This window comes from Actinia tenebrosa, unplaced genomic scaffold (assembly GCF_029948245.1).
Source record: "Actinia tenebrosa isolate PJP-AT-01 unplaced genomic scaffold, QUT_ActTen_1.0 PGA_scaffold5__44_contigs__length_20552954, whole genome shotgun sequence".
In the NCBI taxonomy this organism is placed as follows: Eukaryota; Metazoa; Cnidaria; class Anthozoa; order Actiniaria; family Actiniidae; genus Actinia; species Actinia tenebrosa.
Window position 1 is genome coordinate 4,759,984 of NW_028292582.1, and position 20,687 is coordinate 4,780,670.

At 36.0% G+C, this 20,687-nt stretch overlaps 3 protein-coding genes across 3 annotated transcripts in view; 2 read left to right on the forward strand and 1 right to left on the reverse strand.

The window, feature by feature from the left end:
• Positions 1 to 15,290, forward strand: part of LOC116306031 (vacuolar protein sorting-associated protein 33B) — a 34,733-nt gene extending 19,443 nt beyond the window's left edge. Inside the window, exon 23 of the mRNA XM_031716058.2 lies at positions 15,154 to 15,290. The gene's annotated coding sequence lies outside the window, so the exon portion shown is untranslated. The remainder of the gene's footprint in view (positions 1 to 15,153) is intronic.
• Positions 2,192 to 5,434, reverse strand: LOC116306032 (substance-K receptor). The gene is made up of 2 exons (XM_031716060.2): positions 5,239 to 5,434; positions 2,192 to 5,102 (listed from the first exon to the last, which is right to left on the reverse strand). The coding sequence occupies exon 2, from the start codon at positions 4,733 to 4,735 to the stop codon at positions 3,383 to 3,385; it is 1,353 nt and encodes a 450-aa protein (XP_031571920.2). The 5' UTR covers positions 4,736 to 5,102; positions 5,239 to 5,434; the 3' UTR covers positions 2,192 to 3,382.
• A 211-nt stretch (positions 15,291 to 15,501) lies between the features above and the next one.
• LOC116306034 (galanin receptor 2a-like) lies at positions 15,502 to 17,828 on the forward strand. Its single transcript, XM_031716062.2, has one exon. The coding sequence runs from the start codon at positions 15,502 to 15,504 to the stop codon at positions 16,546 to 16,548; it is 1,047 nt and encodes a 348-aa protein (XP_031571922.1). The 3' UTR covers positions 16,549 to 17,828.
• Positions 17,829 to 20,687: the final 2,859 nt, after the last annotated feature.

Consider the following 20,687-nt stretch of genomic DNA (forward strand, 5'->3'; position numbering starts at 1 on the left):
GGGGTTGGGAGAATTCTCGACGGTTATGCAAACCCTCGACTACGTCTCGGGTTTGTATAACTGTCTCGAATTCTCCCAACCTCCCCTCGTGTTGCTATCAGGCTATGTAAACACGGAAAAAGTTTTCTATTGCTTAAATAGTAGTAATAGTGGTGGTAGTGAGAGTAGTAAAGTAATCTTACTTTGACTGTTGGTAACTTTGTTTCTCGTGCCAAGTAAACAAAAGAAAACAATGGAATTAGTGTACTATGCCAGTATTATGCTCACTATTTTTCACCTTTCAGTTTTATCTTAATTGGGCTCCCTGTGCCTAAAACAGTGGGAGCTCCGCTTTTAGTCAGTGCCTAGATTTATATATTGCTTATCTTTTTCCGACGTGCCTAGCAAAATCACTCTAGCAGCACCAGCAAGACTAGAATGATCTTTCAGCTCTTAAAAAGTAGATCTCCGACATCAGTAGTAAAGTAATGATGAAAAAATACAGACGACATGAAACAATGTTAATAAATATCGCGCGGTGTCCATTGTTCAACTATTATTAATAAGTTACTATAAAAATTAAAGACAGGTCAAGTAACAGAACTATTGCGTTATAAAAGCAATGCTACTAATGGTACTAGTAAAATGAATCTGACAAGGTTAGCTTTTTCAGTATAGTTCATAAATTGTTCACACTTTTTTTTCAAAAATATTCAACCAAAAAATAATAGAGTTCTAGTTATTTTAAAGTTCTTGTTAAATATTGTAGTACTTTGAAGCATATGGTTTTAGGATAACGGTTATCTAGTATTTTGATTAATTTTTTTCATTAGTCATATTCGAGTAGAGTTGTTTCTTGGTTCTCTCCTATGCTTCGAAAGTTTCTCTCCAATTAAAACTTCTAAATAACAATTTGAATTTAGAGAATAAAGAACTACTCGTAGAAATGCCACTGTTAAACCCCATTTTTATTTTTTATTGTTTATCAGGCGATTATTTCACATCACAATCGTTTTTTGTTTTTTGTTTTCGAGTAAAAGGCCGCTTCTTAGGCCCCGTCCACACGTATCCGGAAATTTTAGCATCTGCCAATTTCTTTTTTGTGGATACGAAAATGCTCGCGTCCGCACGCAGCGTATTCGAATAAGCCTTTTCATAGTTTAAGAATCGATTCCATTGTCCACACGTACCCGGAAATTTCTTGATCCGCCCTGATGCACGCTATCGCCTAGTCCCTTTGACGGATAGTTTTTTCTTATTGAGCATGCGCAAAATCGTGTTAACGTCAGCGTATTCGAAAATTTGCGGATACGACCGTCCACACGTATCCGTATTCTAAAATTTCCACTCTGGAGACCGTTTTCGAAAATTTCCGGATACGGATACGAAAATGTCCGGACACGTGTGGACGCAACCCGTATCCGCAAATAAAATTGGCGGATACAAAAATTTCCGGATACGTGTGGACGGGGCATTAAAAGATTTGTTCCCAATCCTCTGAAAATCCTTTGTTTCAAAACTCAGTGGCTTGTGGAGGCCTATATTTACGACCAGTGATGGACACAAAGAAAAATAAGACTTAAAAGACTCCTACCACGCGCGTTTATGAAAGGACCACGACTTTTTCTAATTTATTAAAATTAGTGACTTCCAAGTTATGAATATTTTATCTCATCGCGGGAGAAAATTTGAGGGCATTCTGAAGATCCTCAATGCGTGCCGAATTCATCCTCATTTGTACCTTGCTCTAAAATCTTATCGAGTAAACTAGAATTACGAATTTAGGCTGCAATTTGGTGATGGCCTATAGCTAAGTGGTTCCTAAACTAAGCTCTTGGTTTTCAAATGCGATAGCCATAGTCCTTAAGTTATTTCGAATCTCCTTAATTCGATTGAACAGCATTTTATTGAACGGCTATTGACGTTGGTTGTCGCAAATCTTGCCTTTAATGGCCTTTTATATCAATGTACATAATTATACGTCCATCTTGTTGAATTTTCAAGGCGTTAGGCGCAAAATGTGTACGACATAGCATTTTTGAGTGAATAGTACACGAATATTCAGCATGCGATAGACTGACGCAGTTTTAGTCGAAACATCAATTTATCACTCGTATTGTTTTGTGTTTTATCTTCGTTTTATTTATCATTTTTTCGAGCTTCAGAGAACAATAGAATAACTGAGTGTTATTAATAACACAGTCATGTAACGTACACTCGGAATATCCTTTATTTATCAACTTAGAACTAGAAATTATTAGACATTTTTGTTAGTTTTCACTTAGCTTTGATGGCGGGTAACAAGGAAAACATATCGTCGAGGCCATCCGGCCATTAGCAGTGACAATTAGTTAGTTCTAATATATTGCAGGCACTTATATGGACTAAACCAGGGGCTAAAGTGTTTGTATGTAGCTATGATTTCAAGGTATATGTGTTTGATAAGTTAGGGGGTATATATATATATATATATATATGTATGTAATTGATAAAAAATCTTTGATCGGCTGTCCCTTTTATCGAACCCTGAAATGGCGGAAATAACCATTATCTGATGTAAGTCAGGGCACGCCTAACTAACAGATCGAACCCCGAAACTACCTCTGTGCTGATGTAAGTCATCGCATGGCTAACGCACAGATCGCGAACCCTGAGACAATCTCTGTGCTGATGTAAGTCAGCGCATGGCTAACGCACAGATCAAACCCTGAAACAACATCTGGCCTGATCTAAGTCAGGGCACGGCTAACTCACAGATCGAACCCTGAAACAACCTCTGGGCTGATCTAAGGCAGCCAACTTGAATTTTTATGCTGAGGTTTTGCGGATGGAGGAAAACCGCAGAACCTGGAGGAAAATCCTCGAAGCATTTTTTTAAAGCAAAAGAAATGTGCGGGGTTTTTTTTCTTTCTTTCTTTTTTCTATTTTTTTCTTCTTTTTTTTCTTTCCTTTTTTTCTTATTTTTGTGCTGATATCTTACTGGGTATTCTACCATCACGGCTATCAATAAGACATTTCTAATACCCAACCTGTTAGATATACTATTCTTAACACCTCAATACTTTGTTTCTACTTCTAAACCGAATCAATAACTGAAAAAGCCATATAATCCTCTGTTTGGATTTGATGTTTGCTATACGATTTTAATCTGGCATTTATTTTCCTAATTCTTTACTTTAGCTACTTTAGCTCTTACGCGAAACCGATTTAGCAATCTTTCACTTAAGATCAAAACCCTTATTGATGACAGAATGTCGAGCTATATCCGACAGCCTATCCGACACTTAAAGATCCGAACGAACGGCTTTGTTTTTAAATTCAAGTGTGGTGTTTTTCCAATCTCATTTATTTTATTACTGATCTAGTTTCGCCTCAGGCGACTTTTTTCAAAAATCCAACTGCTTTAAAGTGGCGTGCCGTAAACTGTGGGAATACATATAGCGGTGTTTCTATTATGACTAGTTTTGGTGTTTTCAACTTCTAATTGTTCTGTTTTATTAGGAGCGTCTTTGGGATTGTTTTCTTCGTAGCTTTCGTCTTCGCGACGGCTCGGTGGTTCTGAATCAAGCGAAGAGCACTCATCCGGGGGTTGTTGAATTATAATGCTCGTAGATCCGCTATTAATATTATTCTGTTGCAAAAGTTGGTCATTGTGGTTTGAGTTGTCAGTCTCTTCCTCTTCGTGTTTGATTCCGTGGTTTTCTCCATTCTTTCTTACTTGTAACGGCACCACGCTATCAATTTCTGTCAAGGAACTTTTCCTTCGTAACCTTAATCGAAGTTCATTACTTTTTCGATTTAGTGGGTCAAGTATAATCGCTTTGAATGCAAACCTAAAGTATCCAATAAAAAGAAAACATACGATAGGATTGGTCATGCAGCTCATATACGAAAATAAGATCGAAATAAACTTGTACGTTCGGTTGCAAATCCTTTCCGGCATGTTCGGAGCGTACGAACATGAAACCCAGCCGATCCAATAAGGAAGAAAGCAAGCATAAAAAGTGATGATGATCACTCCAACCATTACTACCACTCTTCTTTTAATATGATCAGACTTTTTTCTTTGTGTGACGAGCCTCATCCTTGGATCTTTACGACGGCATAAATTAACAGCAATAGCCGTGTAGAGGACGAGAATTACTATCATCACTGCACAGAGTATTATTATGAATGCTAGATACCACTGCCTCCAGGACGAAATGAAGCTCCGAACTTCACACTTAAGACCCCGTTTTGTTACTATGATATTCCCGAAGAGGAGTATAGGCGACCAGTACACGACGCTGCCAATCCACAAGGCCCCTGTTATGAACTTTACATATGGTAGCTTTATAACTGTCTTATAAGGAGAAAATACCGCTAGGAATCGTTCCACTGACAGAGCTCCAAGATGCGTAACAGACACCGTGATTGAGACCTTCTCGACGAAGTTCACAATCTTGCAAAGTATAGATCCCATCACCCCTGGAACAAGCCAAGAATCGTTGGTTAAGATTCTTGTCATTCGCTCTGGGAAGCTCCAGACTGTCATGATAAGGTCTGACAGTGCCACACTTGCAATCAGGAGATTACTCACAGTCCTCATTCTCCCATTAATATTCCGTTTGATCGCTAGAATCAAGAGACAATTACCGACCAAGCTTGTCAACAGAATAATACTATATGCAGTGGTCTTGAATGCTTTCGATACATTCGATTCTTCGAACACGGACGTCATCCTCGCAGACCTCGTATCATTTCTTGTTCTATTCATATTGTAGGCGTTTCAAAATCACTAGAGTCACTTTCCAGCACTATTTTCACTATATTTCAAGTCTAGCTGAGAAAATTCTCAACACTTCTTGTCTCTTGCAGCTGTCAAACTCAATTCATCATTTTTTCTTTTAAGTTTTCCTCTTGGCGACAAGTTCTTCGGCTTTGAATCTTCGCTCCAATTAAGTCTTTCAGTCTGCCAGCTTAGTAGAACTGATGTGTTGGCGAGGCAGGATAATTTGTATTTATCCTAAAGGATACCAAATATTATCCAGCTTTCAGTAGCTGAGGACAGGGGAGTTGACCTGGGCGCCAGACTAAAGAAAATTGACTTGCAGATCTTTAAATTTGCAATCCAGTATATCGGCCTAATGTGATCAAATAACAATTAGCTTTTCAGCCATAGTTTTCATAATTTAGTTTCGAAAGGCTTTACAGAAGTGCTTATTACTAAGAACTAAAGAGCAAACCAGAGACTGATTTGTCAGCTATGCTATTACTTACCTCGACACGTTATTGCAGAATGATTTGACTATTTCTAGAACCAAGATATTAGACCAATGAATTTTTAGCGTGTCATCGCTTCAGTATAGAGTTGTTGAAACGAAACTCTTCTCAGTCATATTATTAGAATAGAACTCTTTCAACTTGGAAATCTCTCAGATCCAAGCGTTCGGTCGTTAAGTCCTCTGCCCCGACCCCCCCCCCCCCCCCCCCATGTGGGGACACTCCAAATGATCAAAAAAAAATCGAATGTTTTTGTGCCTTGTTTCTCATTACCAGCAGCATTTGCAACTAACCGACGCCTCGATTTGGTTAGTTATGGTTTTATTACATCATTATTCTGCGGAAGTAGAGTCCATTTGAGCCCTTCTGGCAAACCCACTAGGATTATAACTTCCGGTCTCCCACGCCAAATTTTCGCTTCTTCTCTCCGCACGCAAGCCCAAGCTTGATAGTTCGAAAAGCACTTACACATAGTTAAAATATCTGAATCCGATAACACGTCCGATATGCTTTCAAATGTTTCTTGATTTGGAGCACTGAGCTATGACCTACGCCAATTTGATGTCTGTTATCATTGTGCATGCCTGTGGAACGAATCTGTATTGAAGCTAGCTTTGTGAAGATTAATATCTTCATTAATTAATGTTTTTAATTAGTTCTGAACAGTTGCCAGTACTCGGTGTTCCCCTTGTTCTACATGGGTTTCTATTGTTCTCATCGCGGAAAAGTTGAGTATCTGCGAGATTACTGGAAATATTTTCGACGTATTTGTATTCTTGGATTGTCGGTATCTTTGTGTTACCATTCATTTCGAGCCAGGAATTAGGAGAAATAGACTTCACTTATGCAGTGGCGGATCCAGGATTTTTCAAAGGGGGGTTCCGTTTCTTAAACTGTGTATAATTCTCTTTTGTTTAGTCGATGTTTGACAAAAATATTGGCTCTAATCACCTAATTTACTATCTAGTAACGGACCAAGCTATAATAACACGACCCAACGCAAAACTACTAATATTTTTTAAATAAAAATTTACATAAGACATATTTCTATTACCTAAAAGACCAAACCTTCAAGGGGGGGTTCCGTAGACCCCTTCGACCCTTCCCCCCCCCCCTGGATTCGCCACTGTTATTTATGTAATTTCAAGGACCTCCAAAACTCATAGGGCAGAAAAATAATTAACCTTAGCTGGAAAGAGCATGCTGAAATCAATAAAATTGTGAAGTTTGAAGGAAATGAGTTCAAAACTCGTGAAGATATAATTTTTGAAAAGTCTGAGTTTCGTAAGAAAATCTTTGGTGGAAGCAAAAGTTTCCTCCAACAAATGTTTCCTTACAAAATTTCGAATTTTTAAATTTCATATCTTCGCGATTTTTCATCTTACTTCCTTCAAACTTTTCAGTTTTATTTATTTTAAAACGCTCTTTCAGCTATGTTTTTTTTCCGGGTCCTGTGATTTTTTGCATGGAATTACACGATAACTGAAAGTGGCACTGTTTACAAAACTAGCCCTTCCCACCAGCCTTATTGTTTCAGACTAACCTTATCCTGTAAATTACTAAGCAAAGTCGGTAGACATGTTAAGTTTCCTGAAGATGACAGCTTGACAAAAAATATTCAGTTAAACTTAGGGATTAAGTAACCTGTAAAATATTAGAGACGTGAAAATGTTGGTACTTTGGAATTTGATTGAGTTGCGCGCTATCAAAACTGAAGACCCCCTAAGCCACCAGTCTCTCTTGCCTGAACTTCTGTCGCTGTAAACTAAATGAATTACCTTTTATACTCATTTTATCTATATATCTATGCGTGCCACAGTTGTCTGCACCGAATTGCTTTGGTCTTAAGTTCCTACAGAAAAATTCAATTTTGCTAACAAGGAAAGATAACAGACCCAACAAGTTAGTTCGGACCAACTTAACCAGCTTGAGTGTTGTAGGATCAACACAGGGAGCCCAAGCTAGGTTCCTGTGGTGCCATGTTATGAGAAAATGCGATACTTAAAAAACTCAATGAAATCGTCAAAATGTGAAATAAAATAAAGAAATCTTAGCTGATCTTTTTCGCCCTGTGTACTTACATTTTGGATTTGATCAGTTTTAACGTTTGATTAAATCCAAAATTTAAGTACACAGGGCGAAAGAGATACTACTTTTTATAGGTCGGCTAAGATTTAGGCCTAAGGCAAACGTCGAACTTTCCATGCACCGAACTTAATTACATCAAAGAATGCCGCCTCATTATCACCTGATATCCATTGTTTTTAATGAGTTCGGTGCATGGAAAGTTCGACGTTTGCCCTAGGCCTAAGACGAGATCTATATATAATAATAACTTTATCAATGTCTCGAAATTCTTCTAGCCGGGCACAAGCGCCCTACTAATCGGGGAGACAAAGCTGTAGACAGCTAAGAATGTTTATAACAATATGCCGTCTTCCTTTTGGTTTATATCATGGTTAATATTACCTATGTTTATACCAAACTACTTTAGAAGCTAAAGAATATCGATATCGATATGATTTTGATTCCACAGGTAGCCCAAGCTAAGTTCCTGTGGTATCATGTTATAAGAAAATGTATGGCGATACTTAAAAAGCTCAATAAAATCGTCAAAATGTGAAATAAAGTAATTTAGGCCTAGGGCAAACGTCGACCTTTCCATGCACCGAACTCATTAAAAACAATGGATATCAGGTGATAATGAGGCGGCATTCTTTGATGTAATTAAGTTCGGTGCATAGAAAGTTCGACGTTTGCCCTAGGCCTTAGTTCACTAAATATTTTCCACGAGTTTTTTTTCAAACTCACTAGTAAATTAAAATAAAAGAGAATAAGGAGGCTCGAAACCGTTTTTCTTGAGCGCGCGCGCGCTCTAGGTCCGATGACGTAGAACTTGCAAAAGGAAAATTTTCGTACTCATAAATTTTATGTTCAAACTGAAAAAACTCAAAAATGCTGCGGTGAAATGTCTTGAAATTTTGCATAGGGCTTTAGTTTATGTTTTCAAAAACTTAAGGAAAAGTTTTAAAAATTCTGTAAAAGGAAACTATTCCAAACAAATTTCATTGATTTTTACGAATTCCCTTTTACAGAAATTTTTCTTTTTTTGTCAAAAAGAAGATAACGATACAAAGTTGAAATATTCCGGTTTTTAAAAAATTTCACCATTTCGTTCCCGAGTTATGATTTTTTAAATAAACATTTTTGATGACACACCAAGGGTTCTGATGTTGTCATGGCAACGTCTTACGTCATTTTTTCATGTTCATTGTGATCTTTGGTTTATAGTCTTTGGCTTACCTGGTTTACTTGCTGTTATATTATAGTCATATTAATGTTTTTTAGTTCATAATGTGAAGGCACAAAACACTTCCCAGCCTCCATAACGTGTCTTAACTAAATTGTCTTTTAAAAATATCACATCCAAAATAAACAGAGTATAATTTATTAAATCGTAGTTACAAATTAATGCTAGCATAATATTTTGGGCCACTACTGTTTTAGAGTGTATTCTAGCCATTAAAGTTTAAAATTAACAGCTGATGAACAGAGTGGTTTGGTTTTGGAAAAGAAAATTGAATATCCATTCGACCATAAAGATGTCAAACTAAAAAGTCCAATTAATTTTTTTTCCTTTTTTTATTTTTATTTTTATTTATTTATTTATTCATTTTTTCCTTTTTTTTATTTATTTATTTATTATTTATTTATTTATTGTTTTCATTTTATTTTATTTTATTTCTTTATTTTTCTTTATTTTTTATTTCTTTCTTTCTTTTTTTTTTCGAATTATTTATTTTCCTTTTTTTTCCTAAAAGGTTAAATAATTTTATTTCACACAAAATCTGCTTAATAAATTGTCTTTTTTGGAGCTTTTGCTCTTAAGTAAAAGAACTTAGAAATTATTGTCATTTATGGTACTCCATTCTATTTATTCTAAGTCAGTCTTTTATCGCGAAACCCAATTTTTTAAAAATCTTAAATTGCCTTTATTGAAACCTTTTTCTTAAGTATATAATTTTTGAACTCTTCTTGAAAACGAGCTTTTAGAATGTTTTTTTTTTTTTTTAAATCTTTATGACATTTCAAAAGGGATATATCGAAAAAGAAATACGTTGATTTCGAAGATATAGCTTTTGATCATAAAAGTACATTTGTTTTCTTGTTCTGAACTAATTTGTTAAACGTTGTCAGGCATTTTGAGTGGTTTCTTTTGTTAAGTGCCATCTGATTTTTTTGCGGGTTTTCATTACTTCCACATTTTTAATTAAAAAAAGAGAAACGAAGTAGCTTATTGTTTTGGTATTACTGATAATATTTATCGAAAGACAATATCGTTATTATATTATTTATATATATTTATAGTATTATTATTATTTTTATAGTATTTTTATGTTAATTTTTTTTCTTTTTTTTTTCTTTTTCTTTTTTTTTTTTTGTTGTTGAAAATATACTAATAAAGATTTATTGTGAAGATACCCAGCAGCATATCAGTTCTAGATGGTTTTTTATAGTTATATACATTATTTTAGTGTTAATATATTACAATTATTACAATGTTATATGTATCATTACACTGTTAAAAATTACAAGGAACTAAATACATATATATTTTACAATTATTATAGTGACTATCGATGAATATTTTTCGAGCCGCGAGTCTTCGACCGATAATTTTAGAATTGAATATCAGAGAAAGACGAAATTCAGCATTAAAAAAAAACGTTTGGTATTACTTTCGATCTGGCAAACTTTGGAAACCCTTATAATTGCCGCTCGAGCAGTGAATATCGTCTCATAATCGCTGGTCTCTCGACCAATCACAGCGCACGAAGCTCTAAATTCCAGTCTAAAATCATACTAATAGCTATTATCATTACAACATGCAATATATATTCTACCATTCTTAAAACTATCCTATGTTATATAACTATTTTATGTTTAATATTTTTTCGAATTTGTTTCCTTTTTTTTCAATTTTTCTAAATGTCTAATATTTTTTTATCACTTTCATTATCTAAATTTCTAAATAAATTTTTAAAATATTCAATTTTTTTAGTTCTCACCTTAATGTTTATAATTTAAATATTTTAAATGTTAATATTTTTTGAAAAGTATTTCCTGTGGAAAGTTTTAGTGTGGTGTAATTATATGTGAGTCGGTTATTTCTGTTGGTAATCCCCCCCCCCTCCCCCTCCGTCCACCCGTCCACCTCCCCCTCCCCCCACCCGTTACTTGCGACAAGACTATGCATGCACGTGTGTATTTGCGTTCTCGCGTGTGTAGGTACAGTTGCGGGCGCAGGGGCCGTGACAGGTTTAGGAAGGTCTTAGCAGGTTTTAGGCAGGTTTAAGCAAATTTTAGGCAAAATTATTGATGTTTTGGGGATTATTACCATCATCATGCACCACTACCATTGTCACCATGGTCTTCACTACCATCACCATTTTAAACCATCATCGTCCGGTGTCATCATCATCATTAACATCACTATCATCATCAGCACCACCATTACCATTACCCTCATTATTATGATTAACATCGCATTCTTATCAACACAATTACGTACCATCATCACCACTACCATTGTCATCGTGGTCTTCACTACGATCACTATCGCCATCATAATCATTATCAACACTATCTACATCATAATAATAATTATTGAATAATATCAATAATCATAATGATATTAACGACTTTATTATGACAGATAGTATCAAATCTATCTTCCCAAATAATCAATCTAAACCACCTAATTTACACAGGGATAGACATAACACTACTGAAGACTATTTCCTGCATTACTATATCAGTATACACATGTACCGATGAGGCGCCAGATCTAAAGCCAATATCTTCTAGTTTTGTCTAAAGCCCCGTTTACACTAGCGATTTTTGCTGCGATTTTTTTTTTTTTCCGATTTTGTCCATAATAAATAATGGTAAAGAATTTACTTGTAAAGTTTTTTTCAGGATTTCAAGATTTTCCTAGACGAATGTCTCTTTTGAAGGATGAGACAAAATATTTCACATTTCCGAAAATTGCCACAAAAATCGCAGCAAAAATCGCCAGTGTAAACGGGGCTTAACTCAGTTTTCATTTCGCCAAAGGATAATCAATAATCTTTGTAAGTAGCTTCATGATTTATAATTTTATCCCTATTAATCCCAAAGTTTGCTTGAGAGACTTAACGCGCATTACTTATGATTAGAATCAATTGTTTCGTCTCTTTTCTTCAATTTTGAGTATCAAAACTAGCTTACGATTTAATCATAACGGCAAAGAAATGTATGTAGCGACGCTTAGCATTGAGTAGATGACGCCACAGACATTATTAAAAATTCGTAAAAATATAATACTTCCCATCGGAATATCGAGAAAAAACTGTAACCAGTGGTTATTATAACCTTAAAGATTATTCCAGTAAAGTTTCAGCTGAATTAAAATTCGTATGACTTTCGTACTAGTTCCTCTTTAAAATTCTCTAAAATACAAAAAAGGTTATCTAGAATGCAAAATAAAAAATAAAAATAAATAATAATCATAATCATAATCATAATAATCATAATTAAATGCATAATAAAAAGCGATTTCCGCTCATGTAGAAGATGGAACTGGGCACCCAACCTGCTGCAACAGTGGATGGGAAATATTGATAACATAGTCCTTTAGCATAAGGTTTACCGTTAACCACTAACTCCTAGGAATCAGGCCCAGAAACAGCGCCCGCAAACACAGAGAAACACTCAGCATCAATGTGAAATTCAATGAAATTCAATGTGGCAGCTCTGCCAACTTCGTTATGACGCCTTGCTAAATGTCGAAAGTTTGAAGGAAAACGCCCGACGTCGAACTGCAGTTTGAGATTTGCGGTACGTAGCAAGAAATTCGTAATAAAGGACACTAATGATGACGATGAAAAACCCTTGTCAGAAGTCTACAGGTTTTCATTTTCATGACTAGACGCACAGACGAGTTTCTTAATTTAGCTTTTGCGACAGGATTTAAGTCATTGTCTAGTTTTGGTGAATTTTTTTCCATGTTTCCGCAAAACCCAACACTAAATTCCAATTTCAGTAATCTGTGAGTCAGCCATGCCCTGAAGCAAGTGATCGATTTTCAATGGTTTGTTTGAAATAAACGGATTACACCGGTGGAGACAAATGCTTTTAGTTCTCAGACATTTCAGTCATTTATCAATCACACATAATTATTTTCCTCGCCGACAAAAAGTCATTGCAAACCTTTTTTTAAGGGGCTGGTTTGGACCATTTAAGAAATAAATTATCTATAATAATAATAATAATAATAATAATAATACGATATCTAAATATATTTGCAACAAATTAATATAATAAAATATACTATGATAAAAATATATCTACTAATGTATAACCATAAAATCTATTTAGTAAAAACTAATCCTAATAATAATGATAATAATAATAATAATGATAATAATAATAATAATAATAATATATAGTATACACCCAAGAGAATATGAACTAAGAGAAGGAATCTTACCTATATAGCCTTGTAACCATCATGTGCACAGTTTGATGCTATTTTTAGCTTGGAGAAATTTTGAGTGAAGAACCTGATTGGTTGATTTCTTGAGGGTAGGCGGCTTCCAGTCTTGCAGTAAACATAAGCCTGTGTTTTTGTCGTGGACGTAGCGAAATATGGCGCTTTTCGTGTCCTAAAACGAGGCATTAAAGGGAAGCATGATTATCGCGCATGTATGGTAACGAGTTAGAAATAGCATCCATGATTCTAAAAATAGCATCAAAGTGTGCACATGATGGGGCACGGAGATTCTTTCTCTTATAGTTAATTTTCTCTTGATACACCTAATTCAAAAAACGTAGTCGAGCTCGAGAAATGTTTATTATATTTGCATATAGACATGTAAAAATGCACAGTAGAGAAAAGTCGGTCGACCTAGATTAACAACATGCCAAAGCCATGATGCATAAAATGTGCAAAGGAAGGGAAAACTGCAATACGCATGAAATTAGCATAATTGTTTGTCTTCCCATGCTTCCCTTCGGTCTTAGTTTTGATGATATAATCTTTTTTTGAACCCGACAACGTTTTTTCAATTAGGTGTATATGCTGTATACACAAAAGAAAGAAACGAATGAAATTGACAAACTTAGAACTAACAAAAAGATAATAATAACTATCCTAATTGTGAATCACAGTCACTTTGGATGAAAATATGAGTTTGTTGTCTTTCTTTTAGGGTTCTTTGTCATCAAGAATAGCTTCATTGATGCTATATATAGATAATAGATGCTTAATGTTAAATCTATTTGCCTTACTTTCCCAGCGCGCCACCAAAAGCTCATTATGCAACCGTAGATATGTTTCGCAAACGTTTGTGAGGACTGATGTATTCCGACTATTTTTCGATTACTTTTAAAATAAGATCTAGCGCCAAAGAAAAATACACACACACACACAATATAGTGTTTCATCTAAACTTCTATCAAAGTTAAACGATAAAATGCTAAAAATAAAGTGACACATTACGTCCTCTTGTTTTCGTTATCTAAATATATTTAACCTAAATGGAAAATCGGTTTAATTCGTTAAAGCTTGGCAGGCGTGCTTTAGCCGACTCAGTCGCTCTAAACGATCGTGTCTGAAATTAGATGAAAGAAATAATTGCGTGAACACGTATTTGCTATAGCAACGATCTTCACTAAGCTGTGTTAACACAACATCAAGTCGTGTGTATTGAATTTTTTATAACATTGCCGCTTGGAGTCTTTTTGGATCGACTGGGGTAAGCCATCAATTCAACGATTCCTGTTTGTATGTATTACCAGCCAAGCCCTTCTTAAACATGTAAATATTCCATTAAATTGATCATTGCTTTCCCACCACCACTTGATTGGTTTCCTCTACAATCAAGATCTCAATTGGTCTTTGGTCATGGAAGGCTTAGATTTTGTCTGCAAAAGGTTTGGTTTGCTTAGAATAAACACGTTTAGAAAAGTTTGTCCATGATTAGTCGATCGCTGCTGTTTAGTCTTCCAAGTCATTCACTCTACATGAGCTCCTTGAATAATTTCTGTGGTTTTGATTCTACGATTTCGTTTCTATTCTCACTGATTCACCTCTGCCAGACTTAGCGGCTGACATGCCCTTGATATTGAAATTCAGCTCTTTGATTATTAATTGACCGCTCTCTTTGAACTGAGAGTTGGAACGAGAGAACGCACATATACGGTATGTTTACATTGGAGTGAAAAATCGGAATATTTTTCTTTATCGTCTTTTCTGTTTGTGATTTACCAAACGAAACGAAACTGTACATTTTGCTTAACAGAGCGAGAGTGAGAGTGTACGCAGACAGAATGAAAGAGACTAAAAAAGAAAGAAAGAGAGAATGAATGAGTTACACAGCGGTGAACGTTATTAGAGTGGGTTTTTTTTGATATCTTCGACCGAGTCGCCAATATTTTCTCATATTGACTTTCACGACTCTCGATAGGAAAGTAATTAGTGGTATAATTCCTAACCGATGACGACAGGTTTATGTAGAAAACCCCCAATTGGATTCGGTCAGATTTGATCTTGAAAATGAAGCATGTCATTGGCGAGAGCCGCATTACTTCACTGGCGACAGCGCATTATTTCATTTGCGAGAGAGCATTATTTTGAACAGATAACGTAGGAGGCTTGCAATAGCAAGATAAAGTGGGATCTATGCGATGAACTTGTAGAATACACTGTGCTCTCCGTTCTAAGAGGATTCTAGAGCCGTATTAAGTCTTTATAGAACAAGGTTGAGTAGATAGTTAATGAAATACTACCTGATTAGCTTCAATATCAGTTCGTGATATTTGAATTCGACCGTTGATATTGAAGTTAAATGCATTTATTTTTGCTTTCAGGCCAGGCTACTCCATAACCTATGCGCACCCAGCCTTGAAAATTGATTTTAGGAAACAATGGACGTGTCTACAAATACCGATCCGACAGTGGCCATCTAGAACAAACTAGCTCAAGAGGAACTCACTTGTGTCAAGAAAGTGGAAGATTCATCGACGCTAGCAGGTACACGAGAGAAAAGTATTACCGTCAATGTTACCATACATGTTTCCATTTCGTCTTATGATTATTTAAAGGCTGTGTAAAGAGTTGATATAATCAGAAAACTCACGCTGTTAAAATTAAGGAGCCTGTTGAAAAACTCGTTACTCAAACGTCAAAAGAAAAACTTTTTTTGGTGCTGAAACGTCATGTCGAATTTGACTAGTTTTTCAATCGTGTACGAAGCTAGTTTACAGTACAATGGTACAAATAGTACTCTTGTCTTGAAAGACTCGAAGACAGCCAAGGGGTTTAAAGTTGTCGCGTACGTTGCAGTGCTGATCGTAGCCATTACTGGGAATCTATTTGTGGTGTCGGCCATGAAGACGGATTGCCGAGGGAAGCTTCGTAAGTTCACATACCTTGTGATTACAAGTATAGCAATATCTGACTTACTCATGGCTGCTATGAGTATTCCAGAACGTATAACTCGAGTCCTGGCCGAAGATCAGTGGCTAGTAGCAGGAACAGGTGGAGAAATTCTCTGCAAAGCTGTGAATTTTGTCGAGAAGGTGTCTATCACTGTCTCAGCTTTGCACGTCATGGCGCTTGCACTTCGACGGTTTCTGGCTGTTTTTAAGCCTCCTGCTTCTTTGACGTGGAAAAGCTATCGAAACTCGATTCTAGTGATTTCACTGATGTGGCTTTTTTCAGCGCTCTATTGGTCTCCGGTGCTTTACTATGGAGGTCTCTTGGTAGTACCCGGGTCAGGCTTGTACTGTAAAGTGCGCTATTTTTACCCTCAGTGGAGAACAAGCTACTTGGTCTTCTTGATTTTACTTCTAGGGATTTTAGTTCTTGTTTTGGTGTTGTATTCTGCAATCTGGTTCAAACTCTTGTGTAGCAAAACTCTAAGGGAACAGCAAGTTGGAATGGCGTCTTTAGTTCGTCGAAAAACGACCACAATGGTAGCGGTGTTAGTCGCGACATTCTACGCGTGTTTTCTACCGTACTGGATTGGATGGATTCTATGCTCTTATCAACAAGTCTTCTGCAATAAAATTTTTACCTTTATCTCGATTTATTTAACTCACGCAAGCGTGGCGGTCAACCCTTTTATCTGCCTGACATTCAGTCGCCATTATAGGCAAGCTCTGGGTGAGATTCTGCCTTTTTCTACCAGAGAGCGTCGGGCTAAAACTCGCGCTCACGGTAAAGCCAAGGTGCGCAGCCCTAGAGAAAGATATGCTATCTAATATTAACTCAATAAAGACATCATACAACAACAAATAAAAAGATAATATTTAGATTATGATTAGGAATAAGTAAATCGTTTAAAACCATGTCAAGTTCAAGATAGCTTCACTCCCTCGAGTCGCGAAGATGATGAATCACATTGAACAAATGTTTTTCTGGAAAAGCATCTGAAGTCGTACGTGCGTTAAATACTCGATGTCCGAAAAAAAAAAAACGTGTATTGAATAGACAAAAAGGTGTTGTAATGATTAAACTTTAATATAGATAAAAATGTTAATATTAAATTTAAAATGAAAAAATATTGTTGGAAAATTAATTATTTTTTTCGGAAAAAAGTGGGTTTGTTTCTAACTGTTATCTTTTGTTTCCGTGTCTGACATTAATCCATCCAGAAAAACAGATTAAAGTTGGGTTATACTATCTTTGAGAAGTGAAATAAACTGCGTTTCCTATCTAAATAAATTCTTAAATTAAATATTAAAGAAAAAGTTATTTCTAGATGTGAATCGCGGCTATTGTTAATAGTATTTTCCTCGATGGTAACAGTATTGGATTGGATATCTCTCGGGCTAAGATTTCCTACGAATTTGACTAGAGGATGTTAGTAAACCACTTGGTAATGTGATACTTTGGCGATGCATTATTTATTGTGGCATACTAGTAATATTCTGAATCTTCACGACAAATAAGTGATGACATAACTGTGTTCATTATTTGCGTAGCTTTAAAAGACCGACCAGAAAAAAAAAATTAGAGAGCACGTTTTTCAACGTATCTTCTCGTCATTTCTTTTACACTTTAAAGCAATGAAAATGACACTTACGCGCTCGCCTTTCGTTTTCAACCTACAACGGAGCTACTTTTCTCAAAAAGGGATTTTTCATTGCAGGTCTTTTGGTTCGAAGGATTAATTTTAAGCCTTTTTCGGCTGATTACAGACGTCGCATGATGACCTGAAGTAATTTAGTAAAACTTTGAAAAGCCTCGTGTGGTTTATTTTAATCATCTTGTCGTGCGTTGGTGAAGGAAACAAAAGACTATTAAGGAGAAAGGAAGAGACGAATAATAACAACTCGCACGGAATGAATTAATGAATAGAATATTGTGATAGGAGTAAAATTACACGAAAAAATATGTTTCAGTTTTTTTAATTTCCATTTTCCTTTTTTCCTTCTTTAAAAAAAAGATTTTTTAACTAACACTCTTCGGAAAGCAAGTGTCGTCGAATTGTTCTTAGTTCTCAGTAAAAATTCACACATTTATGTAATTCTCTAGATTTAATCTATTCCACGCTTTTCCTCATTAAACAAATGAATTATTAACGCATTTAAATATACGTTTATTGTACTTATATTTTTCCGTTCAAAATTCGATTTTTATGAACGTAAAACCGTAGAAAATCTCTCACGAATTTAACTAACAAACTCGAAAACATTACTTTTCCTAATAATTTTTTTATTATTCCCAATTCCACCTTATGACATGAGGGATTTAATATTATGTTTATTCTTAAATTTATTTGTTCATCTGCAGCTTGAAAAAATACTTATTGCTTCCGAATTTGTTCACTAGTGGGCTGGCTACCTTTGTGGGCTAAGAACCATACGCGCATGCGCCAAGCTAGCCACTTTAGAAACGAAGAAAAAAAACTTGTCATTTGAGAAAGCATCTCAAGATTAGTAAGTCTGGCAATTTGAACAGGATTAGACGAAAAGAACCGGATTTAATGGCTTTCAAAAGTTTTCACACATTTGAAAGCTTGTAACTCTGGTTCGTTTTAACCGGAAACGCATTCAAATTTTACAGACTTACCAATATTGGGATGCTTTATCTTTAGTATCTAAGAGAAGATATCGGTCACTATGCATTTCACTGATTGCCGGTTAGTTTTCTACTCCACTTGGTATTAACCATTCTGAGATTGAGAGACATATTTCCAAGATGGCGGCCATTTAGTCCCCTAAACAGCCCCAAAATGCACTGCAATGCCAACTCCACCCAGCTTTTTTCTCAACCTCGGAATGGTTAAAGCTCTAAAGTGGTTTCATCGACTCTTCTCGAAACACAGAAGTCAGGAAACACAAGCGGTAATCACCTAACTCCTTTGACAAGCAATAGTTAACGTTGGCGTCGAACTTTCTTTAATGACTAATGGTTTCAAATTACCCGTCATTTGGGCGGAAAAGCTGATAGACAATCAGGCGTAGATTACTCTTTGTCTAACTCTTTGTCTGAGTTGATAGACCCGTAAGTTAGAAAACTGTTAATTGTTATATTGCGATTCCCTGAAATAAAGATATTGTATTGTACTACACTGACTAATGGCTCCAGATAAGTGATAGATAATAGGGCGTAGACTGCTCTTTGCCTAGCTCCGTAAGTAGAGATCGTAAGAATTAAGCAATGGTCAATGCTTAGCGTGCGTAAATCTATTTATGGTGCACACGGATAGGTGGAGAGCACGATGGTAGCGCAAGAGTTGCACGAGAGGTAGAGCCGAGAACAAAATTTGAATTTTTTTTGATCAAATATTTTTTACGGCCTTGCTATGTTATAAAAGCAATGTTCAATGCTAGGCTGTGCGTATATCCAGTTCTTGATGCACGCGGGAGGTTGCTAAGCACGAAAAAAGCCGACGAGGCATAGCCAAGAAAATTCAAATTTTGTTCTAACTAAATCTTCATTACATAGCGCGCTCTACTCAATCACGTCAGCGTGCACCGTTCAATTTTGAATGCACGCTCGCGCACGTTAATTTGAGGAAATAGAAAACGCGCGCGCGTGCTGTGTGAAGTTATAAAGCACGCTGGGGTTGGCAGAACGCGAGACAAGTGTTAGGAGAAGCACGACACTCAAGAAGTGTCAGAATCAGAAGCACTTACACTTCTTTCGTGCTTACGCCACTTCCTGCGTGCTTTATTACTAAACGGAGCACGTATAAAGCTGTTTTATTCGTTTTGTTATATAGTTACTAATTTTATTTCGGTATTGAATTTATTCACGCAAAAAGAAAGACGGTCGCAGGATCTAGCAGAACTTCGCGCGCGCGGATGGCGTCAACACTGTGCTCTGTTAACTAATAAAGCACAGTTTTCGACCAATCAGCGCGCGCGTACTATTCTAACTACATAATAAATCGTGGCTATGTTATAAGTATATGTAATAGGACTCCATGCTGTCCAATTAAGAAATAATTGGACGAGAAAAATTCCGAGGACTGACAAAATTGGATGAGGCCGTAGGCCGAGTCCAATTTGGCAGTCGGAGGAATTTTTCGAGTCCAATTATTTCTTGATTGGGGAGCATGAAATCCCATTACCTATTAATTATATAGCTGCCTAATTAATCCCATATCAACAAGACCTGTCCAATTAAGAAAATAATTGGACAGTTACCGACAGTATATGGGATTAATGACAAGCTGTATAATTAATGAAGTTATTGAATTGAATTGTATTGACCCGCAACGGCTCCAGATTATTAGTCAATTACGTGCGGTAGCTGATCAGTAGATAATTGGGCTCAGACCACTTTTTGTCTAGCTAGATATAAAAAATTGAAAATCGTACAGAAAATCGTTATTTAAGAATCAATTGGTGTGTAGCTGTATTTGACTTTCACATCTAGGGTCTGAGGTTTGATTCAAGGGCTTGGCATCACATGTGAGTAGAGTTTGTTGGCTCCCTTTATTGTGTTGTTGTTGTTGTTTTGCTCTCGTCTCTACATTTGTATGTGTTTTGTTTGTTGGGTTTTCTTTTTTGTTGTTATTGTTGTTGGGTTTTTATATTTGTATGTGTTGTGTCGTTTGTTGTTGTTGTTGTTGTTGTTTACGGGCCCTTAAGATTAGTTAAGATTAACTAGAGGTCACTTAAGTGCATAGACACAAATTTTCATTCAAATTTCACAAGTGCGCAGCATGCGAGAGGTCTGTTGTATTATTCATCGGTCAGCCTCCCGGGCTTGTTTTATCTCATCCCCTATCCATGTACGTAACTTAAGCCTTACGTACTTTTGAAACGGAGTTCAGATAAAGAGAGGAGGAAGGTGCGCAACGATTAGTTGAGCAGCTACATCTGTTATATATCTTTACTTTGCCTTTATCCCGCGGATTACGCGCGCAATGTTCATACATAATTGA

Excerpts from the sequence above, each read along its gene's own strand:
- LOC116306034 (XM_031716062.2), top strand. The coding sequence starts at position 15,502 with ATGTCGAATTTGACTAGTTTTTCAATCGTGTACGAAGCTAGTTTACAG.
- LOC116306032 (XM_031716060.2), bottom strand. The coding sequence starts at position 4,735 with ATGAATAGAACAAGAAATGATACGAGGTCTGCGAGGATGACGTCCGTG.